The sequence below is a fragment of the Bubalus kerabau genome, chromosome 9 (assembly GCF_029407905.1).
Source record: "Bubalus kerabau isolate K-KA32 ecotype Philippines breed swamp buffalo chromosome 9, PCC_UOA_SB_1v2, whole genome shotgun sequence".
In the NCBI taxonomy this organism is placed as follows: domain Eukaryota; kingdom Metazoa; phylum Chordata; class Mammalia; order Artiodactyla; family Bovidae; genus Bubalus; species Bubalus kerabau.
In genome coordinates, this window is record NC_073632.1 from 20,382,640 (window position 1) to 20,409,807 (window position 27,168).

At 43.7% G+C, this 27,168-nt stretch overlaps 1 protein-coding gene across 4 annotated transcripts in view; it reads left to right on the forward strand.

The window, feature by feature from the left end:
• KCNQ5 (potassium voltage-gated channel subfamily Q member 5) overlaps positions 1-27,168 on the forward strand; it is a 621,800-nt gene that overhangs the window by 522,593 nt on the left and 72,039 nt on the right. For 2 of the 4 annotated variants that reach the window (XM_055534790.1, XM_055534787.1), the window contains 4 exons: positions 3,004-3,098; positions 7,511-7,537; positions 13,590-13,646; positions 17,319-17,539. In XM_055534790.1, the coding sequence (XP_055390765.1) occupies positions 3,004-3,098; positions 7,511-7,537; positions 13,590-13,646; positions 17,319-17,539 (400 nt within the window). The remainder of the gene's footprint in view (positions 1-3,003; positions 3,099-7,510; positions 7,538-13,589; positions 13,647-17,318; positions 17,540-27,168) is intronic. The other 2 variants (XM_055534788.1, XM_055534789.1) reach the window with 2 other exon arrangements.

A 27,168-nucleotide genomic window follows, 5' to 3' on the forward strand; every position in this document is an offset into this window, starting at 1 on the left:
GGAGAATCCTGTGGACAGAGGAGCCTGGTGGGCTACAGTCCATAGAGTCACAAGGAGTTGGACACAACTGAAGCAACTTAGCTGCACGTACACTGTTTAGACATAGAAAACAAACAAATCTATGATTACCAAAGGGGAAAGGTGCAGGGCAGGATTAAACTAAGAGTTTAGGATTAACATATGCACAGTACTATATATAAAATAGATGAATAAAGACCTACTGTATAGAACAAGAAACTACACACAATACTCTGTAATAACCTGTATGGGAAGAGAATCTGAAAATAACTAGATATATGTATAACAGAATTACTTTCCAATACCTAACACAACAGTGTAAATCAACTCTACTTCAGTTTTTTGTTTTTTTTTTAAGGGCTAGAGCTGGTTAGATTCACAAGTAGAGAAAACAGCATATTAATAGTGGCTACCAGTGGAGAGGGGAGGGGCAAGATAAGGGTAGGGGATTAAGAGGTACAAACTATTTTGTATAAAATAAATAGGCTACAAGGCTATGTTGTGCAACATGCAAAATACAGCCAATAGTTTATTTTTTTATAATTTTATTTCTTTGTTTACTCCTTTACTTTGGGCTTTGCTGGGTCCTCGTTGCTTTGTGCCAACTTTCTATAGTTTCAGCGAGCAGGGGATACTTCTCTTTGTAGTGCATGGGCTTCTCATTGCCGGTGGCTTCTCTTGTTACAAAACACAGGCTCTAGCCACTCGGGCTTCAGCAGTTGGAGCACACAGTCTCGGTAGTTACAGTTTACAGATTCTAAAGTACAGGCTCAGAAGTCGTGGCATATGGCTTAGTTGCTCCATGGAATCTTCCCGGATCAGGGATCTAACCTGTGTCCTCTGCATCGGCAGCCATATTCCTATCCACTGTGCCACCAGGGAACTCCAAGCCAATATTTTATAACTATAAATGAAATATAAACCTTTAAAAATTGTGAATGACTATATTGTATACATGTATATTGTGCACCGACTTCAGTTCAGTTCATTTCGGTTTGGTCACTCAGTCGTGTCCAACTCTTTGAGACCCCATGAACTGCAGCACGCCAGGCCTCCCTGTCCATCACCAACTCCCGGAGTTTACCCAAACTCATGTCCATTGAGATGGTGATGCCTTCCAACCATCTGATCCTCTGTCGTCCCCTTCTCCTCCTGCCCTCAATCTTTCCCAGCATCAGGGTCTTTTCCAGGCCGAAGTATTGGAGTTTCAGCTTCAGCATCAGTCCTTCCAATGAACACTCAGGACTGATCTCCTTTAGGATGGACTGGTTGGATCTCTTTGCAGTCCAAGGGACTCTCAAGAGTCTTCTCCAACACCACAGTTCAAAAGCATCAATTCTTCTGCACTCAGCTTTCTTTATGGTCCAATTCTCACATCCATACATGACTACTGGAAAAACCGTAGCCTTGACTAGATGGACCTTTGTTGACAAAGTAATGTCTCTGTTTTTTAATATGCTGTCTAGGTTGGTCATAACTTTCCTTCCAAGGAGTAAGCATCTTTTAATTTCATGGCTGCAATCACCATCTACAGCGATTTTGGAGCCCAAACAAATAAAGTCAGCCACTGTTTCCACTATTTCCCCATCTCTTTGCCATTTACTTCAATAAATAAATAAATAGGAAAATTAATATTAAGGTTAAAAAGAAATAGTGCTGTTTACAACATTATAGTGTACCTCTTTTGATGAACTTATAAGCATATCTGTTAAATATAGAATAGTGTACCTCTTTTGATGAACTTATAAGCATATCTGTTAAATATAGATGTAAGAATGAGTAGCTGTCCTATAGGGTATTTATACTTCAGCTATAATAAATATGACCAAAGTTTTCCAGATTAGTTATATCAATTTTAAGTCTTTTTTTCTGCACACACTTATTCAATGATCATCTCATGGAAAGGAATATTATTAGATTACTGTTTTCTTCATTGTAGGTTTCAAAATCATGAATGAGGGTCAGACAGCAGGATTGTGACCTGTTATTTGAATTTGCCACACAAAATAGAATGTTTTGATTTATGACTTAAAAATTTTCCTCTCAGGAGAGTAAACACTTGGTCCCTAGAGATGTTTTCAGACTTATTGCAAAGGAAGAAATTCACCAAAATCTCTGTGGCAAGTAGTGCAGGCTATCTCTTTGATAGTTCAGAGGGAAGTTTCCAACAGCAGTCACCAAGCAGGCAGCAAGGACCAGAGAGGAATGCTAGGACCAAGAGCCAGGCAACCCGAGATGACGTCTCACCTCTGCCATCCTTGTGTTAACTTCTTGATTTATCTGAGCCTTAGTTTTCTTATTTACAAAATAAGGGTCTTAATCCAGACTCCAATTTGTGAGAGTTACATGAAAATACTTTGTATCATATGTATGGGGTATAATTATGGGAAGTAGACCAAGCTTGTGTTTTACGTCAAAGAGCTATGAACGTGTTCTTAGATGCCAACGTTAAATCCTTGTGTGCTTTACGGTCATATTCCTGAGAATACGTTGCCCCACCTTATTTAACAGTGCCTTCATTGTTAGCGTTAGAAGTACTGTGTGGTTCAACCTCAAGGGATTTCAGTATATCACGAACATGCCCTGGTGGCCAGCAGTTAACCAGCTAGCTTACTAATTAATTTACTAATTGCACTACGGATTTCCTTTCTCTCACAAGTGGTGATGAAGTGTGTGCTCCCAGGAGGCATGGTCACCTCCCATGCCTCCCCCTAACCAGTCCCAAAACTCCTGTGTTAGGCTTTGCCTTGCTTTTGCTTTTGATATGAGTTATTTTGAAAAGCAGTTCTTCGGATGTGATGGAGTATGTATGACAGTTAGCCAAAAATGCCAGAGTCTTCTTCAACTCAGGTGTTTATCGGGGGCTGAACATGACAAGGAAAAGATGCTTCATCTGTATGAATTTGCTTATCTCCTCCTCACTGCATTCTCTCCCCTTCTCTCTCTTGTTTTTCTTTCGTATGTCCCCACGTGTGCCGTGTGCAGTGCGTTTGGCGTAGTTACGCAGCTGATGAGAAATCTGTCTCCGTTGCAACTTGGAAGCCGCACCTGAAGGCCTTGCACACCTGCAGCCCCACCAAGTAGGTGTCAGTGTGACCGTCGGTGCACAGTCGGTGCTGTAGCTGAGTCTCCTTAAGTTTGTGAAACAAACCACACACACACAACCACACACATACCCATAACCACACACATATACAACGTGTCGATTCGAGGAGTGGCTTATTCTCTGTTGTTTTTTGAGATTCAAACCTGTTTGGTAACAGCTCAGGTATGAAACTGAATGGATTCAGTATTATTGCTCACCATCCACAGATTGGGCTTAAAGGTGAAAAGAATCTAAACTTTATAAAGACTTATTTTTACTGTTTCATGCTTATTTTCTAACATCTCATTTCATAAAGCCAGCCAGAATTCCTAAGGTAAATGCTGTGGTTCTGGAAAAACAGTAACTGTTAAAACACCCCCCATCACCTGACCCAACAAAAGACTGTTTAGGAAGCGTTGTGTCTGCACATTTAAGTCCCCCAAGGTCATTTCTCCTTGAGGGACACCTTACAGGACAGGACAGGTGTTGAGCTTCACCTGCAGAGCAAACAGACATCAGTAGCAAAACGAGAAGTGGGTACAGTGAGGTAAGGGGAGCACTCCAGTACAGTTTGGGATTAGTGTTCAAAATTTAAAGAGACCTTACCTCCATTCATATATTATCCACCAAATAGGTCACCTGGCCATGCTTCAGCTCAGGGTAGGGGAGTCGCACCCCGCTGTGCTTGGAAGGGAGGTGTCTGGGAAGATGCTACACAGACTGAGGGCTGCCACAGCACCTTTAATTCCCAAACAATCCCTAGTCCTGGAAGCCTGGGCTCTGGTTCAGCTGACACACTAAACCATAATCACCATCTAATTAAAGAAATCCTCAGTGAAACTAGCAAAGCCGGTAAGCCAGAGACGAGCTCGCTGTGAGTCACCCGCTGGACTAGTGGTCAGTCCCTGGATTGTTCAGAGTGCATTTGAGTGCCTGCTGTCCCCTTTCAGAGCCCATTAAAGCCTTAGTCCCAGGGGCCTCGTGAGATTGGAGGCAGCTGATGACTGTGACGGTCCAAGAAAACTCTTCTTACAGAGTGCAGGAGAATCAGCCAGGGAACCCCTCACAGCTGGTTCCCTGGAGCCATTGTCTCCCAGGAGATCTGTGGGACCACTGTTAACTCATGGGATCTGTTACAATGCTTGCCTGTGCTGCCCTGAGCCTGGGGTTCACATCCATAGGTGATGATGAGAGCTGGCCAAGGTCACCTCTGACCCTACGGGGGAGGTCAGGGTCACACCTGTGCCAACACCTGCGACAGAGATGCACTGACCCAGGATGCTGGAGGGGGCGCAGTCTCAGCGGGGATAGAATCCACTTTTCGTTCAGATCTCAGAATTCAGTGAAATTCCCCTTATTCAGTATTAGATTCTTTCAAAGTTTTAAAGGAATATAACTGGTGTGCCATCTGTTCCTTGGGTATATATGAATCAAAAATGGGAATTGTATAGAAAGTGTATGTCTCATCTCCAGGAAGGTTGCTGGGGAATGTGTAAGAGGTAGGCTAGTGGGAAAAAAAGGAAAACAAAACAAAAGAAGGCCCTCGAGTGACAGGAGAGTGTGGGCTATTATTTTATTATGTGTGATTATTTGGCTTCCCACTTCCTGCCATTTTTGGTTTCAAAGCCATCCTGAAACCTGGAAAAGCTATTCAGGAATGAGTCAAATTCTTGCAGTGCACAAACTGTTGTTTTACTCCCATGGCTTCTTTTTTTCTGGTATTTTCCCTGTTTTTAGTGGGAGTGGAGAAATTTGTGCACATACCCTGCCTTCATCCCGCCCTCTGTGGCCACCAGCACCCTCCCCTCCCTCTCCTCTCCCTGAGCCCTGGGAGCCTCTGGGTCTCAGCCTTATTTATGAATGACAGGTGTGTGCCCAGGAGGACAACAGCCACCACAAAGCTCCTCTCCCTTCAGTTCATAGTTTATTGTCCCAAACTGCATGGTTCTTAATCCTTGCTGTTATTGTCGTTTTTTGTTAAACCATTGAAAACATGATGGTTAATTATGGACTCTTTCTCAAGAAAAATATTCAATGCCCCAAAATCAAAATTTTGCCTACAATTTTAATGTATTTACAAACTCCCTGAAGACAAGTTCAGAACCTTTGCTTTAGAAACAATCCTGCTTTAATCAAATGTGTAGCTTTGTGAGGAGGCTAATTTACAATGACTTAGAGGGATACTTTTACATTTGTAACTAACTGGCTTACTGACTGCAGAGTGATGTAGTAAGAAACAGATCAAAACTTCTTCTTCACATTATGAATTTCCTAGAGTGTTTCAGGTTAAGAATCTCTGAAGGGTCAGTTCATTCACTCATTCATGGGTTCATGCAGACATGAGCACAGTCGGGGAGGAAGGGATTTCCCTCCGCCTTTCTAGGTCCTTCCAGATGGTCTAAGAAGTAAGTTGACTTGAGACAGATTAACAGGAGAAAATCAAGAGTTTAGCAATATGTTCACATGAGAGGGACCCAGGAGAACTGAGTGACTCGACAGAAGTGCCAAAGCCCTCTCCTTAAACACCACCTTCAGCTCAAGACAAAGGAGGGTGTCGGGTCTGGTTTGGGAGGAAGGCAGCGCACCTGGAGACGGGGAAGCAGCTGCTTGGCAAAGGAGTTGCCTCTGCTGGTTGGACTAGCAGAGAAGGCAGGACTCGGAAAGGACTCTGGTGGAGACAGTCATCTCCAGGCCCTGCCGAGCGTCCCCACCACACCCGGCCCATCACCCTCACAGACCTCTCTGGTGACAGCCCTACTCTGGGGAAACAGGCCCTTTATCTAAATTCTTTTAGGTCATTAAGGGAGAGATAACAAGAAAAACTTCCTAAGACTTCCATTTCTTAAAAAAATTAATCAGCCTGAGGCTCAAAAGGGAGGGGAACATATGTATCCCTATGGCTGATCCTTGCTGATCTATGGCAGAAACCAATACAATATTGTCATTATCCTTCAATTAAAAATAAAGAAAGAAAATCAGCCTGAATTTATCCTCATGCCAGAGACACACTTTGGGGTGCCAGATTTTGGAGGTGCCACATTCTGCTCCCCTACAGCACCTACTGGGTCACAGTGCTGCTCTGGGCACAGGGAATGCAGCAATGGAGGAGGAAAACCAAGAGAATCTCAGGCTGAGCTCAGGGAGTCTAAATGCAAGAGATACTGGGAAGAGACAGTAAAAAGAAATAAGCAAAATATTTAATAGAGTAGATGATGCTAAGAGCTAAAGAGAAAAGTAAAGTAGAGGAGGAATTAGGGGGGCATTGGGGGCTATGATTTTAAATAGCTGGTCAAGGGAGAGATTATATTATCAACAGCAGGAGAAGCAACAATGACTTTGTTATCAGTAAAGACCGAAGCCTGAGATCTTGTCCTCCCGGTGAGAGACACCATGGGCTGCCTTGACTGCTCACCGTTATCCCAGGGAGAAGGATGATGGAACAGCTGTGAGGGGGCGGGGGCAGAGATGCTCCTCAGATCTTCCAGACACTCTCCTTTCTGATCCAGTTCGTCTGCTGCATGCACTTTTGAGGTCTTAGCAATTGCAAAGTTTTGTTTGAACGACAGAAGGATTTAGGGAAGGAACACTTTTCTTGATTTTCATCTCAAAGAGAGTGAAGGCTGTGCAGAGGGTGAAGCACCAATAACTGTGCTATTTGGGGAAATGAGTCAGATAGTTTATGAAGCTGTGTGGATCATCAATCTCCCCGGGGCCACTTGGCACCTTAGGGAGTTAGAATTTAGAGATTTTCAACTTCAAGGCCTTCCATTCCTTCATAAGGAAATTGAGACCCACAAGAAAGTGAACCACGTGCCCAAGGACACATAGCTCATTTACAAAGAGTAGGGACCCTACACCATGTTGGGTAGACCCAAATTTGCTAAAACGGTTTATTAGACCACCCAACACTAAGCTAGGTTGGCTATGTGCCTAATTTCCTGCAAGGAATTCACATTAAAAAAAAAAAAAAAAAAAAAAAAACAAATCTGCCTCAACAAGTCATTAACATACAAAACCACAGTCACACGTGGACTAAAGCAGATTAAATAGCCCCAGAGTCTGCCTGAACCACAGGGACTCCAGCTTCACTGTAACCAGCACAGCAGTTCTAAGAGTCCCTACTGATGCTGGTTCGATGAGAACCACTTTTTCCTAAACCCTGGATGACTTGGCTGATGAAGACTCTATAGCTTTCGGTCACATGTGGGCAGTATCTCGGGTCTGTGCCACAAAGAACACAAGTTAGAAATTTGGATACATTTATGATGAAGTGTTTTGCTTCTATGGCTCTTGCTCGAAAAGAAAGGATTAATCAAGGTACTTGATTCCCCAGTTTGGTCATTATCAAGTGATGTAAATGTGTTCACCATGTATCATCATTTTTCTTCTGTCTGCACGCACCTGAAGGAAAGAGCAAGGGGAAGCTTCAAGCAGGTTTGTAATTTCTGTTCTGCTATGTGTTTGTTGGTAAATCTGATCCCTCACCTATGTTTTAAATGTGTCTCGTGAGAAAAATCGATCAACAAATGCAAGGTGATTCAAAGTGACCTTTCACAAGATTGCCTGCAAAGGTTGCTGTTGTATTGATTTTTCCCCCCTTGGGAGTGTCTTTCCCTAAGTCACTCAGTGCTTTTTACAATCTGCAGAGCATGGGACATTCTAGGGAAAAAATAATAATTATGGGTTTTGGTTGTTCCTTGCTGCTGTTTTCCCAGAGTCTGACTGAGTATTCAAATCCCATGAAACAGGATAAGATCTACTCCCTTCACCAGGCTCCTTCTTTTAGAGTGAGAAATTGCATGGTTTGGGGCAGGGGATGGGAAGGAACACTGTGTTCAGGAGGTAAGGACAAGCTCTATGCGACGTCTCCAGCTCGTTCAGAACTCAGGAGCCCTAATCCTTTAGTTAGGAAGAAGATAATCCTCCCGGACACGTCACCAAGTGAAGTTCACTGTACGGTCATTCTTCCGTGCCTTAGAAGGAAATGCTTTATCAGATTAAGTAGTAGAAAGCTAGACCCAGAGGGAACAGGAACTGAAAGAGCACATTTTAACCTGGGTTCGCGACTGCCAAGAAGGATCTGGGTTTGAGAACAGAACCCAGAAGGAGAGAGCTGCATGGATCCCAGCCCAGATGGGGTGAGGAGGGACAGAGAAGAACCAGCAAGGAGTCCCAGCCCCTGGGATTCCTTCCCATGAGGGATGCAAGGCTTTTCCGGTCATGACCACCCATCCCAGTAATAAAGAAACACAGGCACCCCCTGCCCGGGGCTGGCCCCTGCGTGGGGAGCCAACAGCAGTCCAGAGATTGTGTTGTTAGCTTTGTGCTGTTATACGAATGACTGTTATATATTTATCATGATGTATTTATTCACTCCTGAAATCAGAATTGCGAGTTCTCTAGAGGTAATGAGTCTCTGGGTCATCCATTTCTGCATTATCTCAATCAACACTTAAAACGATTATAAACAGCCACAAAGAAACCTTCGTTTGTGATGAGAGGTAGATGCGATTGGACATACCCACTTGTCAGGGCAGGGAAGCCCACATGGGTTCTGGCACTGGAGATGCTTCTTTCACGTGGCAGATACAGAGTAAAAGCAGAAGGCAGTGGTGCTCTCCAGGTGGTATTTCCAGAAAGTTTTAGTGGCTCGAAGAGTTGCTCTTCACTTTAGAGGTATTTGTGCTCAAAGAGAAGAACTGAGCTTTAGACACTGGATGAGGTGGGCCGAGCAGCTATGCCCCTCGTGTCCTGCTTTGTGTAGACTCCACACAACCCCACTCTCCTCCCGGGTGGAAATGCTACTCGAGACAAAGTCAAACGAAGTAAATCATAGTCACTGTGTGCCGTTTTGGTCTCTTGGGTGACATTCGAAGTTTTCTTTGTCTTGAGAGCATCGATTTACAGATTATCTCCAAGAGGAGTCTGTCAATTTATAGTCAGTGTGGAAAAAAAAAAAAAAAGGACCCCATCATCTCCAAAGTCCTCAGGACAGAGACCCTCTTTGGCAGACATGACCTGAAAATCAGGTCACCTGTCTGGGTTTCGTCCTCCGGAGGGGACATTTGTGGTGGTTTTGCTTCAGCACAGCTGTGACTGAGGGGCCACTCCGGACTGACAGCAACACTGCCCTTCTCCAAAGATCACCGAGGCAGAGGGCACAGGCAGGACTCTAGTGGTCAGGCTGCCGTCCCCTGTCCAAACGCGAACCAACCAGACTACGACCAAATGTTCTAAATGCCCTGATGCTCGTGTTATTTTTATACCTAAAACATTATACTGTGTTTACCTAAACATCATATACCATGTTCATATACCTAAAGTGTTAAGATCTATTCTGCATGGTTGGGGCTGAGTCTGTCAAAGATTACCCACCCCCCTTTAGACTTGTACTTGGGGCTTCCCTGGTGGCTCAGCAATAAAGATTCCATCTGCAATGCAGGAGACACAGGAGACGCAGATTTGATCCCTGGATCAGGAAGCTCCCCTGGAGAAGGAAATGGCAACCCACTCCAGTATTCTTGCCCGGACAATCCCCATGGACAGAGAAGCCGGGCAGGCTACAGTCCATAGGGTCACAAGGAGTCGGACACGACTTAGTGACTAAGCAACAAAAAAGCAGACTTCACCTGAGCCACACGGCTGGCTCAGAGACTCACACAGAGACATCTAGCTTCTCCACGGTCTCTGAACATTTGGCAAAAACCACCGTGAACACACCGCATGTTGCTGTGTGGCACACGTCTTACTTCACGCTTCACCGGCACACACTGGGGTGTCCTGTACGCCAGTCCACATATGATGTCACCATGTGTGACACTATGATGGGCAGTGTGCTCTGTAAACACTTCTTGGGTGACATAATAAAATACCCCTGACCTCTAGAACTTGACGTGAAGAGAGAGAAAAGACCAACAAGAGAGGTCAAGAGGAGGAATATAAAAAGAGAGAAAATGAAAAGTTAACAACATTTCAGTCATCTGAAGGAAATAAGGGGCAGTCCCACGTTAATGTGACCTTCACTTCCCCCGCTGTGACCCCCGGGACAGCGACGTGTTCATGGCAGATGCAGACAGGTTGCAGTAACAACAGCAGCACCAGCCCGGGAAGTAACAACTCTTCCCTCCACTGAGCAAGTGTGCACAAAGGAAGTGCATCCTGATGATAATTCTCCCTTAGAAGCAGCAGCTCTGAGTCCAGAATACAGCTGGCGAGTGCTGGACCCAAGTTCAGGCCGGCTGATAACACTGCTTTGGCTATAGCTGTACCACTGTGACTCAGATGAGTGTGGATACACTGCAGCCAACCCTGTTATCCTCCGGAGCCTGGAATCTCCTAAAGGCTTGCTCAAGGGACCTCTTTGTGCATGCTAAGACCTCGGAGGGACCCAGATGTAGGAGAGTCTACCCAGCAGCCAGCACTGCCCCCATCGAGGGGCCAGAACAGTAGATCAGGCCTCTCTCTACACGCTCACCTACACCCCTGGGGAACTGGGTCCCCTGCTTCAGGACCTTCTTGTGAGAAGATTTCGTCTTCCTACATGGAGATTAGCTTGTGGTTTCTAAAAACTTGTGCACAGCCTCTCAGGCTAAGGAAAGGCACCCAGTCCCAAGATGGTGACCAATTCAAAAATCTTCTTTAAAAATACAACACATCAGCCTCCAGGAGAGCTTGCTAATCTAGCTTAGCTGAACAAGAGTGACCGTGGTACCAGGTCAGGTGTGAATCACCATCCATCTCGCCGACCCTCCCCTGTTCCTCTTCTGAAGCCAAAAACACTGCTTCTTGGGCATCGTTCAGTTGTTTACTTTTTCCTTTCCATCTTCCCACTGAAACAGTTTTCATCCCATGTGTGGTGGTAAATGATGTCTACTGATTTTATTCTAATTAATCATCCCCCTGAGTAACTTTTCCCACTCATTTTATAAGCTGGGCAGTTCTCCGTTTGGGTATAAATGGCCACTTCGCAAGGACAGAATGTCCCTGTAAACGCATCCAGCATCCTCACCTTCCTCTCTGCCGCCTCCACCAAGCTGACTAGGCTGTGAGTTAGCTATCACAATGGTACGAGAAAGCTCTTACTTCTTCCTACCTGTTAAGGTTTTATTGCTCCAAAGACAGATCATACATCAGAGGCTTGGGGATTATCCGTAATCTCCCTGCCTCTGCTAACCCTGTCTGCTTAATCAACACTCAGTGGCTGTATGCCTGCTTTGTAGTTAAACCGCCTTAATGCAGGTCATGAGGCATTAAGAGAGCCCTGCCAGACTTCTTAGTAGACTCTCTGAAGTTGCTTAAAGGGTGCTTGTGAGACAGTTATAAAGATGCGTGTCTTAAAAGTTAAAGCATAAGCAAGACTCGTTACGTTACATCCTGTGCTGTGGGCCACAGGGTGCTTTGCCCGAACTGTTCCTGCACGGTTGCCTTTATTAGATTCTGAGAAGTGTGACTCTCAGGAGAGAACGCGACAGCACTGATGGAAACACCGTGCTCTTCTATTTCTTCTGCATTTATTTTCCATTATTTATATGTCTTTCTTTTGTGTACAGTGAATGATCTGCATGGGCTATTAAACTAAACTCAGGGAAACAACTTCTTTTTTTGGCACAGCCAACTTGTGTCCTTATTGGCAAAAGGTTAGGTTGCTGCAAAAAAATTTTTTTTCAAAATAGTCTCTCCTTCTGTTCACATTTATTGATCCAAGGAAAGGATTTAGTCTTTGAAAAGCACATTGTAAGAGTTAATATAAGAAAAATGATCTTTTTCTTACAAACTAGCAACCTAGAATATTTCCTTCTATCTTTCAGAACATGTTCTATCTGACAATTGGTTCCTTATATTTATACCTTCAGTTCAGTTCACTTTAATTCAGTCGCTCAGTCATGTCTGACTCTTTGCAACCCCATGAATTGCAGCACGCCAGGCCTCCCTGTCCATCACCAACTCCCGGAGTTCACTCAAACTCGTGTCTATTGAGTTGGTGATGCCATCCAGCCATCTCATCCTCTGTTGTCCCCTTCCCCTCCTGCCCCCTATCCCTCCCAGCATCAGAGTCTTTTCCAATGAGTCAACTCTTTGCATGAGGTGGCCAAAGTACTGGAGTTTCAGCTTCAGCATCATTCCTTCTAAAGAACACCCAGGGCTGATCTCCTTTAGAATGGACTGGTTGGATCTCCTTGCAGTCCAAGCGACTCTCAAGAGTCTTCTCCACCACAGTTCAAAAGCATCCATTCTTCTGAGCTCAGCTTTCTTCACAGTGCAACTCTTACATCCATACATGACCACAGGAAAAACCATAGCCTTGACTAGACAGACCTTTGTTTGCAAAGTAATATCTCTGCTTTTGAATATGCTACCTAGGTTGGTCATAACTTTCCTTCCAAGGAGTAAGCGTCTTTTAATTTCATGGCTGCAGTCACCATCTGCAGTGATTTTGGAGCCCAGAAAAATAAAGTCTGACACTGTTTCCACTGTTTCCCCATCTATTTGCCATGAAGTGATGGGACCAGATGCCATGATCTTAGTTTTCTGAATGTTGAGCTTTAAGCCAACTTTTTCACTCTCCTCTTTCACTTTCATCAAGAGGCTTTTGAGTTCCTCTTCACTTTCTGCCATAAGGGTGGTGTCATCTGCATATCTGAGGTGATTGATATTTCTCCCAGCAATCTTGATTCCAGCTTGTGCTTCTTCCAGCCCAGCATTTCTCATGATGTAGTCTGCATATAAGTTAAATAAGCAGGGTGACAATATACAGCCTTGATATACTCCTTTTCCTGTTTGGAACCAGTCTGTTGTTCCATGTCCAGTTCTAACTGTTGCTTCCTGACCTGCGTATAGGTTTCTCAAGAGGCAGGTCAGGTGGTCTGGTATTCCCATCTCTTTCAGAATTTTCCACAGTTTATTGTGAGCCACACAGTCAAAGGCTTTGGCATAGTCAAGAAAGCAGAAATAGATGTTATTCTGGAACTCGCTTGCTTTTTCGATGATCCAGCTTCAGGTTTCATGCAAATCAAGAACTTTTTTATTTCAAGGTGGATTGTTTAACCAGCTGAGCTATCAGGGAAGGCCCTATTTCAAAGCAATTAATGTTGTCTACTTCATTGATTCCTATAAAGATTTTAATAGTTCCAGAATATTTTATTCTTCAATCATTTATACCATGTTGCACTGTTACTTATTACAAGGGTTTCTATACCCTAAAATATTTATATTCTTATTTTTGTATGCAGCAGATGCTAAGACATAGACTACCATCATTTGGAAAGCCTGCTTCAAATCTAATTGTTTCTACTTAACCATTAAGAACATGGCATCCATTTTGAGCAGCACAATTAATTTAGTTTGTCCTTGGTGTTTAAATAGTCCATGTACTTGCATATGAATAATGAGGAAGCCAAATGGCTTTGCTTTTCAAGACCACAAGCCCCTGAGCCCTTTCCCAGTTGCGACGCCTAGTAACGACCTGCTGTTTCCCCCTCACTCCTAGTCAGGTCTGTAGTCATAAGCAGAAGCTCTTCAGAATACACACCTCATGGAAGCCGAGGTACCAGCATCCCGGCTGCTGACATGAGATCTGAGAATGCCAACTAACCTCAGGTGCATGACCAGGTCACCCGGCCCTCTACTGAGCCCTGCTCAGACTCACTCTTCTGAGGACTCCTGAATGAGGTTTCCAGCCCGCTTGTATTCCTTCCGCTGCCTGCTGCCTGCTTGGGTCCCCTGCGCCCTGGGGACGAACAGGCAGGTCCAAGTGGCCCCTCCTGGCGGTGGACAATGCCGAGCTGTGCACGCACCGAGTTGTTCTGGCTCCACTGCGCTGCCGAATTGTGCAAGGGGCGAGAATTTGCAGGAGGCTTATCCTGTGAAGGGCTGAAGCCTTTATTAAGCATAACAATAACTACAGCATTCTGAGTCCAGGATGATTACCATGGGGATGCTGTGATGCCACCCAATCCCTGGTAGGGATCCCCCAGGGGCCGACTGCACACTGGTCATTTGAGGAACATGAGCATCTGGTGACAAGAACCCCTGCAGGGCAGACATGCCTTCTGCCCTAAGACAGTCCGTGGCCGGGGACCAGGGGCTGCACACCGTCAATGACCACAGTCACCTTTTGGTTACTTTCTCCAAAGAGAGGCCTCCTTGTTTCTTGGGGATAGTCTTTAGCAACCTTCCTAAAAAACCACTGTCTCATAAACCTTTCTCAAAAATCACATTCATAGATATCGCAAAAAAGCCGAAAAATAATGAAAACGTACTGGACTAGGGAAGAGTATTTTTTTAATCAATGTGTGTTTTCAATAGCAGTCACCTAACCCATTTAATAGTAAGCCCATCAAGGTGCTCTGCTGATTTGCAAAGGGGAAATGAACTACAAAAATTAATAAAAGTAAACTTTTTGTAGGAAAACACAAGAACAGATCTTTGGCTTGGAAAAGAAAATATTGCTTGGCTAAAAAGTTCTGGGTTAAGATATTATTCTTAACAGTCATACTATGTCAGAAGACATATTATGTCAGAAGAAAGAGTGAAAACATAACATCTTTTTTTTTCTAATTTAGTGTTTAATGTGTTGAGTTCACTTCAAAATAATTCTAACATTAGAATATTTTAACTTTAGATGTGGCAAATATTCACATACTTTAGAAGGACAAAAGGGGAAAAGGTACCCAGAACTCATCTATATCAACTCTCATGCCTTAAGTAGTACTGAGATTCAGAAAATAATATTATTTCCATTTCCCATTAATTCTTAAAGACAGTATTAAATGTTTTATAGGGACAATTTTTAAATATTTTATGAGTATTTTTCAAATGTTTTTGTTATTGTAAATAACAGTGGTAGATTTAATGCTGATACCTATTTTAGATTTTTTAAACATTTTTAGCAACTGAAATTTTTTAAAAACTAAATTTCATATTAAATGGTTTTATAATGGTTTTATCAGTTTCCTATTCATTCAGTTGGCAAAGGAAAGAGAGATATCTTGAAAGTTTGAGAAATAATTTGCTATTAACTGAACCCAACCTTCTATAGTAATTAGCATCTGTTAGTTCCAGAAAAGGTAATGGATTAAAGTATAATGAGACCACTTGTAACGGCAGCTGTCGATAAGCCATTCATTAATCTAAATAGAGGTGCATAGGTGCGTTCCTAAACCAGATCCTTATACATTTAAATAACGAAACAGATGGCTGAAACTTAAAAGAGGCTTGTAGTTTCTACTATTAAGGAAAAAAAAAAAAAAGCTCGAAAAGAGTGGGCATTTTGAACACCATCCCTTTGAGGATTTGTTTAAATATTGTGAACTTTGGATGACATGGAGAATGTAGCCTGGGCATAAGAAGATGCAGTTTTATACTTTATTGTCATTGAATGAATCCATCATTTAATCACACGTTTGTCAAGTGCAGAGAAAGCCCTGCCTGTGTTAATGAGCCCTGAACCGCCTGCCCTGCCTGCCGTCTGCATGCGCCCCAGCAATCCTGCCCGTGTCTGCCCTTCCGCACAGAGCTGTCAGCTGCATGGCCAGCATGTGTGAGATGACCAGGACCTGCTGACCACTGTAATCCATTGCCCGATGTGTTTTCACATAAACACACAGAAAACACGGTGTCTTCCTAGAACATCATTTGTTAAGCAGCTAGGCATGGAAAAATCAATGTTACTGTGCTTGTTAGCTACAAGACATAGATCCGCTAAACACATTTGCTGTTGGCAAGCTGCTGCTGGGGACAGTGGACAAGGCGGAAAGTGCAAAAGAAAGTGTTCCACGTGGTCTCAGAGAATCCCTGTCCATAAGAATTCTGTCTCTATGTCCCACAAAGGCTGCATCTGGACAGTGGGCCTCAGATTCATCCAGTCCACTACTTCAGGCCTGAGAGCCCTGGGCCTCTCGCTCCATAAGGGAATCACTTTTTTTTTCCATAAAAATATAAATGCACTCTATTTTTTTTTTTTTTTAATTTTTGGAGTAGGGTTGATTTAAAACATTTGTTAGTTTCTGCTGCACAGGAAAGCTAATCAGTTATATATGTATCAACTCTTTTTTAGATTCTTTTCCCATATAGACCATTAGAGAGTGTTGAGTAGAGTTCCCTGTGCTATATAGCAGGTCCTTATCAGTTATCTGTTTTACATATAGTAGTGTGTATATGTCGTTCCCCAATATCACATCTATTCTTCTCCCCACAGCCTCACTTTGTAATTAATAACACAGTACTTTATAAATGAACAAGAACACAGAACTTTGTACAGTTCACCTGATCCCCATAAGAGTCCCTCAGCTACTTTGCTATTTTTATCTTCGAGTTAGAAGAGAGGCCTCCAAACCCAGGTCTCTGATTCCAGCCTGCCCTCCCAGCACCTCATACCCCACTCACACTCAGGAAGGCCTGGAGGCTGCCTTGTTAGCACTTCCTTTATCAACCAACCACAGTTCAGGCCAAGCTGGCGTCTGAGAACTGAATGTGAACAAATATAATTCACCAGGAGCTGCCACAGCAAATCAATAACCTGTTTAATAGCAAGAGTCTGTGTTGGTGAACACAACATCTCATTCTGTTAATCCGTCATCTGGTTCATTATAAACTGAAGCTGTTCTACCTCGTGTGGTTTTTGTCTAGCAAGAATAAATGTGGTGTTAAGTGCTGTACATCTAATGCTGTCTGCAGTACTGCCAGCTGCTCTGAGACTGCATGGATCTGGAAGTCATAATCTTGCCTGGAATATAAAATGCATGCAGACTATGTATGCATGTGTGTCATCTCTGTTTTCCTGTAGAAATATTTTAGAAATTACAGAGATATGCTCCCCCCCCCAAAAAAAAAAAAAAAAAAACTTTTTTTTTAAGTTTCAAAAGTTGAGGTTAAAGCTAAAATCGGTCTCTAAGGCGAACACCAAACCAGTTCTGGGGTCTTTCCAGTGTCATGGTGCGCAAACCACTGTGCTAGGTCTGGGGCCTTTGTTGAATCCAGGAAGGGTGTGCAAAACCGTGGGATGAGATTGACTGGAGATGAATGCAGAGAGATTAAAGACAGCTCAAATTTTCAATAAGGGGAAATGTATCGCTGTGGCCCTACTTGCTAGAAACATTTCGTGTAATGCAGTATGTGATCGATCCGTCGGTCGTGTGTACAGTTGCATCAGCTCATTGACGCAGGTGGGTGGGCGGCACTGCCTGAAATGCACTAACGCCGCCCCTGTCGCCCGCAGCCAGAAGCTCAGCTTCAAGGAGCGCGTGCGCATGGCCAGCCCTCGGGGCCAGAGTGTCAAGAGCAGGCAGGCGTCGCTGGGCGACAGGCGGTCCCCCAGCACGGACATCACGGCTGAGGGCAGCCCCACCAAAGTGCAGAAGAGCTGGAGCTTCAACGACCGCACGCGCTTCCGGCCCTCCCTGCGCCTGAAGAGCTCGCAGCCCAAGCCGGTGGTGGACGGTGAGTTACCCCTGACTCTCCATAACCACATATTACACGAAGGCAAGGACCAAGTGGCAGATTCTGCCTGGTGCCACTTGGGGAGAGGGCAGGAAGCAACCCAGGAAAAGAACCGTGTGTTTGTTGCTTGTTTTCTTGGAAGTTTATTGTCTGCCTTGGGCAAATGTACAGAAGTTGACCTTTGCAGGCAAGTTTGGCAGCTGGATCTACATTGCAAGGAAGTCAGAGACAGTGGTATTCATTCTTCTCTGGTATCTACAGCATAGCGTTACTTCTCAGGTAGATCGGGGTCACGTCAACAGGACCGCGCTGCTGATGCACAGAGTGTATCCAACCTGCAAACTCACCAAGATGGCCAGGGGCTCAGGACACCTGAGACGCAGGAAGAAGGGCCAGAGTCTTTCTGGACCCAGTGGAGGTGCTGGTCCTTTTCTACTGAGCACTGTTTTTCCCTACATCAGGGGCCAACTGCTCATCCTCCTTAGAGAGAGTCTTGTTGAAAGTTCTTATTTAATGATAACTGGAATTCTAGTTCTTCTCCCAAAAGGAATTAACCTATTTTATTTACTATATTAAGTGGCAGAAGCTTCCTTTGCCAACACATTTTACTGAGTGCCATACAATTGCCACGTTTATGAAATAAAACCTTCTTTTTCATTTTGGCTTTCCTTTTAAGAATGCCCCCTGGGATCTCTTATCCTGGGCAAAGGACCAAAATCAAATCGCATCTTCCATTAATGCATAAAAGCTTGCAAAGGCCATCAGCCCCTGTGCTCACCCCCCAGGCAGAACCTGAATTTTCCCAGGCCCTGAGAGCCCGTGGGATAAAATTAACAACCCGGGTCATGATCACAGTGACCTCAGGTTCCCTCGGTCCCAGGCCCCTCCCAGCCCATTCAGAGCTCCTGGGGCCGCCCTCCCTCCACTCTCAGGGATCCCCCAGAGTCCCCTCCACACACCTCCCACTCTGCACACCTTTGGACACCCTCCAAATAGTGCCAGAGGCTGATCCGATGTGGCCCCTCCTGATGGAGCTTGCAGCTCCCTTCGGTGCTGCACACTTGACCCATCTCCCACCTGCCTAGGCTCCCCACCACCTGCCACTGTGCTGAGATGGGAAGGGCTCTCTGCCCAGCACTGTGCCTGCATGCTAAGTCACTTCAGTCACGTGCAACATTTTGTGACCACCGCCCCCCCACCCCGGGCTCCTCTGTCCATGGGATTCTCCAGGCAAGAATGCTGGAGGAGGTTGCCATGCCCTCCTCCAGGGGATCTTTCCGACTGTACACCCCACACCAAGCCCCCAAGTACCCAGAGTCACTGGCAGCACAGCTTTTCAGCATCCTCTGGTTTCCATACTCTCCTCCCTAGGAATTTGGCTGAAAGCCCATGAACAGCTGAGTCGAGAGTTACCAGTAACAAGGCTTATGGAGCACTCAAAATAGACTTGCTGAATATAAATGGACACACATTTCTGGAAGGCAAGTTGGCAAAAGACACCAAAGCCTTTACATCTGCCTGAGCTTGGACACCTCCTACCCTGCAATTCCATTTCTAATTCCATTTCTAGCAATTCCATATCCTAGAAGTGAAGTAGCATACATACAATATAATGAAGTAACAGACATTAGAAAAGATGCTATAAGTCTAAAATTATTGAAATAGAAAAAGGATCACAAAAAATAAATTATTCCATTTTGGCTGTGTGTGTGTGTGTGTGTGTGTGTGTGTGTAAATTCATGTGTTTATAGTAAAAGTTCTGGAGAGATTTACAACAGTGAATGAACAGTTATCTCCAAGGGGTGACATCATAGTTGTATTATGTTTGTTCATATGTATTATTTTGTTCATCTGTATTATCTATTATTTCTAAAATGAGCACGTATAGCTTTTGTGATAAGAAAGCAGAAGAGGATTTTCTATTAAAAAATCGGGTCCTCCTTTCAGACGCTGCCTCTTTCCTTCCCCACGGTGGGATATTGTTTGTACTCCCGTTGGTCCTGTCCCCACATTGGTCCAGCGGGTGGCACCAAACCCTTCTCCTTAGCCCAAATTCCCCCTTACCTTGGTGCTGGCACAACCCTTCACTGTGTGTGGACGTGAATTGTCTAATAAGGTTTGACAGCTCCTACTACAAATAGACCCCTTCATGGATCACAGCCTTGTCACAGCAAAGGGCTTCTATAAGTCAAAGTATGAGTCTTGCCATGCAGGGCCACTCAAGACAGATGGGTCATAGTGAAGAGTTCTGACAAAATATGGTCCAGTGAAGGAGGGAATGGAACACCACTCCAGTATTCTTACCGTGAGAACCCCTAAACAGTATGAAAAGGCAAAAAAAAGATATGACACCTGAAGATGAGGGCCCCAAGTTAGAAGGTATCTAATATGCTACTCAAGAAGAGCAGAGGGCAGTTGCTAATAGCTCCAGAGAGAATGCAGTGGCTGAGCCGAAGCAGAAACGACACTCAGGTGTGGATGTGTCTGGTGCTGAAAGTAAAGTCTGATGCTGTAAAGAACAGTATTTTATAGGAACCTGGAATGTTAGGTCCATGAATCAAGGTAAATTGGAAGTGGTCAAATAGGAGATGTCAAGCGTGAACGTCGACATCTTAGGAAGCAGTGAACTAAAATGCACAGGAGTGGGCAAATTTAATTCAGATGATCATTGTGTCTGCTACTGTGGGCAAGAACCCTTTGAAAGATATAAAGCACCCTTGTAGTCAACAAAAGATTCTGAAATGCAGTACTTGGGTTCAATCTCAAAAATGGCAGAACGGTCTCAGGTCATTTCCAAGGCAACCACTCAACATCACAGTAATCCAAGTCTGTGCCCCAACCAGTAATGCTGAAGAAGTTGAGTGACCAGTCTATGAAGACCTACAAGGCTTTCCAGAACTAACACCAGAAAAAGATCTCCTTTTCATCACAGGGGACTGAAATGCAAAAGTAGGAAGTCAAGAGATACCTGGAGTAACAGGCAAGTTTGGCCTTGGAGTACAAAATGAAGCAGGGCAAAGGCTAACAAAGTTTTGTTAAGAGAACACACTGTTCATAACAAACACCCTTTTCCAACAGCACAAGAGACAGCTTTACACATCAGTTCAGTTCAGTCACTCAGTCATGTCCAACTCTTCTCGACCCCATGGACTGCAACACCAACTCCATCACCAACTCCCAGAGCTTGCTCAAACTCATGTCCATCAAGTTGGTGAAGCCATCCAACCATCTCATCCTCTGTCGTCCCCTTCTCCTCCCACCTTCAATCTTTCCCAGCATCAGGGTCTTTTCCAATGAGTCAGTTCTTTGCAACAGGTGGCCAAAGTATTGGAATTTCAGCTTCAACATCAGTCCTTCCAATGAACACCCAGGACGGATTTCCTTTAGGCTGGACTTGTTGGATCTCCTTGCAGTCCAAGGGACTTTCAAGAGTCTTCTCCAACACCACAGTTCAAAAGCATCAATTCTTTGGTGCTCAGCTTTCCTCACAGTCCAACTCTCACATCCATACATGACTACTGGAAAAACCATAGCTTTGACTAGATGGACCTTGTTGGCAAAGTAATATCTCTGCTTTTTAATATGCTATCTAGGTTGGTGATAGCTTTCCTTCCAAGAAGCAAGCATCTTTTAATTTCATGGCTGCAATCACTATCTGCAGTGATTTTGGAGCCCCAAAATATGAAGTCTATCATTGTTTCCATTGTTTCCCCATCTATTTGCCATGAAGTGATGAGACCAGATGCCATGATCTTAGTTCTTTGAATGCTGAGTTTTAGGCCAACTTTTTCACTCCATTCTTTCACTTTCATTAAGAGGCTCTTTAGTTCTTCTTCATTTTCTGCCCTAATGGTGGTGTCATCTGCGTCTCTGAGGTAATTGATATTTCTCACAGCAATCTTGATTCCAGCTTGTGCTTCATCCAGACCAGCATTTTGCATGATGTCACACATGGATATCACCAAATGGTCAATAAAGAAATGAGACTGATTGTATTCTTTGCAGCCAAAGATGGAAAAACTCTATACAGTCAGCAAAACAACTCCTGGAGCTGACTGTGACTTAGAGCTCCTTATTGCAAAATTCAGAATTAAATGGAAGAAAACCATTATTCTATTCAGATATAACCTCAGTCTTATCACTTATGATTATACAGTGAAGTTGATGAATAGATTCAAGGAATTAGATCTGGTAGACAGAGTGTCTGAAGAACTATGGACAGAGGTTCCTAACATTGTATAGGAGGCAATGACCAAAACCATCTCAAAGAGAAAGAAATGCAAGAAGGCAAAATGGCTGTCTGAGGAGGCTTTACAAATATCTGAGAAGAGAAGAGAAGTGAAAAGCAAGGGAGAAAGGGAAAGATATACCCAACTGAATTCCAGAGAATATTCAAGGAGAGATAAGAAGGCTTCCTTAAATGAACAATGCAAAGAAGTAGAGGAAAACAATAGAATGAGAAAGACCAGAGATCTCTTCAAGAAAACTGGAGATATCAGAGGAACATTTCATGCAAGGACGAGCATGATAAGGACTGAAACAGCAAGTACCTAACAGAATCACGACCCAGATAATCACGATGGTGGGATCACTCACCTAGAGCCAGACATCCTGGAATGTGAAGTCCAGTGGGCCTTAGAAAGCATCCCTATGAACAAAGCTAGTGGAGGTGATGGAATTCCAGTTGAGCTCTTTCAAATCCTGAAAGATGATGCTGTGAAAGTGCTGCACTCAATATGCCAGCAAATTTGGAAAACTCAGCAGTGGCCACAGGACTGGAAAAGGTCAGTTTTCATTCCAATCGCAAAGAAAGGCAATGCCAAAGAATGCTCAAACTACTGCACAATTGTACTCATCTCACATTCTAGTAAAGTAATGCTCAAAATTCTCCAAGCCAGGCTTCAGCAATATGTGAACCGTGAATTTCCTGATGTTCAAGCTGGTTTTAGAAAAGGCAGAGGAACCAGAGATCAAATTGCCAACATCCGCTGGATCATGGAAAAAGCAAGAGAGTTCCAGAAAAACATCTATTTCTGCTTTATTGACTATGCCAAAGCCTTTGACTGTGTGGATCACAATAAACTGTGGAAAATTCTAAAAGAGATGGGAATACCAGAGCACCTGACCAGCCTCTTGAGAAGCCTATATGCAGGTCAGGAAGCAACAGTTAGAACTGGACATGGAACAACAGACTGGTTCCAAATAGGAAAGAAGTATGTCAAGGCTGTATATTGTCACCCTGCTTATTTAACTTCTGTGCAGAGTATATCATGAGAAATGCTGGGCTGGAAGAAGCACAAGCTGGAATCAAGATTGCTGGGAGAAATATCAATAACCTCAGATACGCAGATGACACCACCCTTATGGCAGAAAGCAAAGAGGAACTAAAAAGCCTCTTGATGAAAGTGAAAGGGGAGAGTGAAAAAGTTGTCTTAAAGCTCAACATTCAGAAAACGAAGATCATGGCATCCGGTCCCATCTCTTCATGGGAAATAGATGGGGAAACAGTAGAAACAGTGTCAGACTTTATTTTTGGGGGCTCCAAAATCACTACAGATGGTGATTGCAGCCATGAAATTAGAAGACATTTACTCCTTGGAAGGAAAGTTATGACCAACCTAGGTAGCATATTCAAAAGCAGAGACATTACTTTGCCAACAAAGGTCCGTCTAGTCAAGGCTATGGTTTTTCCAGTAGTCATGTATGGATGTGAGAGTTGGACTGTGAAGAAAGCTGAGCGCCGAAGAACTGATGATTTTGAACTGTGGTGTTGGAGAAGACTCTTGAGAGTCGCTTGGACTGCAAGGAGATCCAACCAGTCCATTCTGAAAGAGATCAGCCCTGGGTGTTCTTTGGAAGGAATGATGCTAAAGCTGAAACTCCAGTACTTTGGCCACCTGATGTGAAGAGTTGACTCATTGGAAAAGACTCTGATGCTGGGAGGGATTGGAGGCAGGAGGAAAAGGGGACGATAGAGAATGAGATGGCTGGATGGCATCACCGACTCAATGGACGTGAGTTTGAGCAAACTCCGGGAGTTGGTGATGGACAGGGAGGCCTGGCGTGCTGCAATTCATGGGCTCGCAAAGAGTCAGACATGACTGAGTGACTGAACTGAACTGAACTGAACAGAAGCAGAAGAGATTAAGAAGAGGTGGCAACAATACACAGAAGAACTATACACAAAGGGTCTTAATGACCCAGATAACCATGGTAGTGTGGTCTCTCACCTAGAGCCGGACATCCTGGACAGTGAATGGGGCCTTAGGAAATATTACTATGAGCAAAGTTACTGGAACTGATGGAATTTCAGCTGAGCTATTTAAAATCCTAAAAAATAATGCTGTTAAAGTGCTGCACTCAATATGTCAGCAAATTTGGAAAACTCAGCAGTGACCATAGGACTGGAAAAGGAATTTTCATTCCCGTGCAAAAGAAGGGCAATGCTTCTTTGTTCACACTAGCATACAATTGCACTCATTTTGCATGCTAGTAAGATTATGCTCAAAAATCCTTCAAGCTAGGTTTCAACAGTACATAAACCAAAAACTTCCTAATGTACAAGGTGGATTTAGAAAAGGCAGAGGAATCAGAGATCAAATAGCCAACATTCATTGGTCATAGAGAAAGCAAGGGAATTTCAGAAAAATATCTACTTTTCCTTCATTGACTATGCTAAAGCCTTTGACTGTGTGGATCACAACAAACTGTGGAAAATTCTTCAAGAGATGGGAATACCAGACCACTTTACCTGTCTGCTGAGAAGCATGTATATGGGTCCAGAAGCAACAGTTAGAACCAGACATGGAAAAACTGACTGGTTCAAAATTGGGAAAGGAATATGACAAGGCTGTATATTGTCACCCTACTTATTTAACTTCTATGCAGAGCACATCATACAAAATGCTGGACTGGATGAATCATAGGCTGGAATCAAGATTGCCAGGAGAAATATCGACAACCTCAGATATGCAGATGACACCACCCTTATGGCAGAAAGTGAAGAGGAACTAAGGAGCCTTCTGATAAGAGTGAAAGCAGAGAGTGAAAAAGCTGGCTTAACTCAACATTCAAAAAACTAGGATCATGGCATCCAGTTCCATCACTTCATGGCAAATAGAAGGCGAAAGTGGAAGCAGTGACAGACTATTTTTCTGGATTCCAAAATCACTTCAGACGGTGACTTTAGCCAAGAAATTAAAAGATACTTGCTCCTTGGAAGGAAAACTATGAGAAACATAGACAGCATATTAAAAAGCAAAGACATTACTTTGCCAACAAAGGTCCATCTAGTCAAAGCTATGGTTTTTCCAGTAGGCATGTATGGATGGGAAAGTTGGGCCATAAAGAAGGCTGAGTGCCCAAGAATTGATGCTTTTGAACTGTGGTGCTAGAGAGGACTCTTGAGAGTCCCTTGGACTGCAAGGAGGTCAAATCAATCAATTCTAAAGGAAATCAACACTAAATATTCATTGGAAGGACTGATGCTGAAGCTACAACTCTAATACTTTGGCCACCTGATGCAAAGAGTCAACTCAAAGGAAAAGATTGTGATTCTGGGAAGGATTGAAGGCAAAAGGAGGAGCGGGCAGCTCCCGCCCTACGTTCCTACGTGGTGGAAACATATCTAATGCCCCAGGGAGTCCACACCCTTCCTACATGTCTTCAGAAAGCATGCACCTCCATGCTGTGAAGTCCTTACAGTTGGTTGAACACATCTAAATATAAATGTCATAGAATCCAGATGGAAAATGAATTCTCCTTGCATGTTTGGCCAGAGGGAAAGCATTTTTCAAAGATTCCTGGAGTCAGCTCTGTCCATCACACTATTTCAAGTTACTGCAAAAATGCCTCAGGGGTCAGACTGAAACAGAAGTCCTTCTCTTTCCAGATCACAAATTGGAAAGCTCTCCCACCATCCACTTTCTGCATCATTTTGTAAAAGTGCATGTCTGTTTGGTTAGAAAAGAATTGCTTTTCCCTGGCTGATGCCTGACTGAATTGGTCCTGAGTTCCACAAGTAACCAGAGGCTGACTGCTGTCATATTGAAGTAGTTTTGCTGGCCACCTGCCCACAAGAGGCTGTGGTCCCCGACTCCTTATTGTACCCAGTAGCCCAGAACCATGACCTCTGACTCACCTCAACATTAGACCTTGGGAACAGAGAATTCTCTATATAGACAAAAAAAAAAAAAAAAATGAAGTAGCTATCAAATAAATGTAGACTTCAATTTATACATTTTTATTTATGGTGCCTCTCCAGGTTTTAAGTATTTCTAAAATCCACTTATCATAGAAAATAATATATAATACTGCATCCAGCTCCTGATTATTTCAGATCTCTTTGCTCATTCACTTCTGGGGCTCTTTTTTTCTGCTTCTTTTTTTCCTTTACATATTTTAGGCATGTCAGTGCCCACTAACAGCTCGGGGAAAGTAGATGAATAGCAGTAAGGAAAACAAAAACTTACACTGGCCTTGAAGTTATTAAATAAGTTACATTTGAAAAATAATGGGCCCGTAACTGAAAGATAACATAAAAAAAGAAATTTAAGGTTAATCTGTAAATCTTAATGAAATGGAAAAAGTGAAAGCCTCTCAGTCGTATCCATCTCTTCGTGACCCCATGGACAGTATCCCACCAGGCTCCTATGTCCATGGAATTCTCCAGGTCAGAAAACTGGAGTGGGTAGCCGTTCCCTTCTCCAGGGGATCTTCCCAACCCAGGGGTCAAACCCAGGTCTCCCGCATTGCAGGTGGATTCTTTACCATCTGAGCCACCAGGGAAGCCCAAGAACACTGAAGTGGGTAGCCAATCTCTTCTCCAAGGGATCTTCCCGACCCAGGAATCAAACCAGGGTCTCCTGCATTACAGGCGGATTCTTTACCAGCTGAGCTACCATGGAAGCCATGTAAATTTTAATAATTTCTGCCAAATCTGATATCCTTTACTACAGAGGACTTTCCAGATGTTGCAGTGGTAAAGAATCTATCATCTGCAATCCAGGAGACTCAAGAAACATGGCTTCAATCCTTGCATTGGGAAGATCCCTTGGAGAAGGAAATGGTAAACTGCTCCACTCTTCTTGCCTTGAGAATCCCATGGACAGAGGAGCCTGGCAGGCTATAGTCCATGGGGTTGCAAAGAGTCAGACAAGATTAAGCACACATGTGCCACACTGCACTGTATGCTCAGAGAGCTGATATACCTGTTGTGCATTGGGTACCTATTTACTACAGATGATATTATTTTTATGATTTAATAACTCTTACAAAAGGTTATTAAATATTCTGTGGTGCTTTTATTTGCTATAATTTTGATTAAATTTACATGTTACAGTTTAAAAGGGCACAATTTTAAATTCCACATCCATGGGTACCTGAGAAGTGGAAAGGAACAGGCAAATTTTAGCACCAGAAATTTAGAGAGAGGAAAAGGGAGAAAAACTATAAGGAACTAGGGTGGTGTTGCCATAGCAAATTTATTTTGACCAATAAGAGATGAGGAATTCTCCAGGCAAGAATACTGGAGTGGGTTGCCATTTCCTTCTCCACGGGATCTTCCTGACCCAGGAACTGAACCCAAGTCTCCTGCATTGCAGGCAGGTTCTTTGCCAACTGAGCTGTGA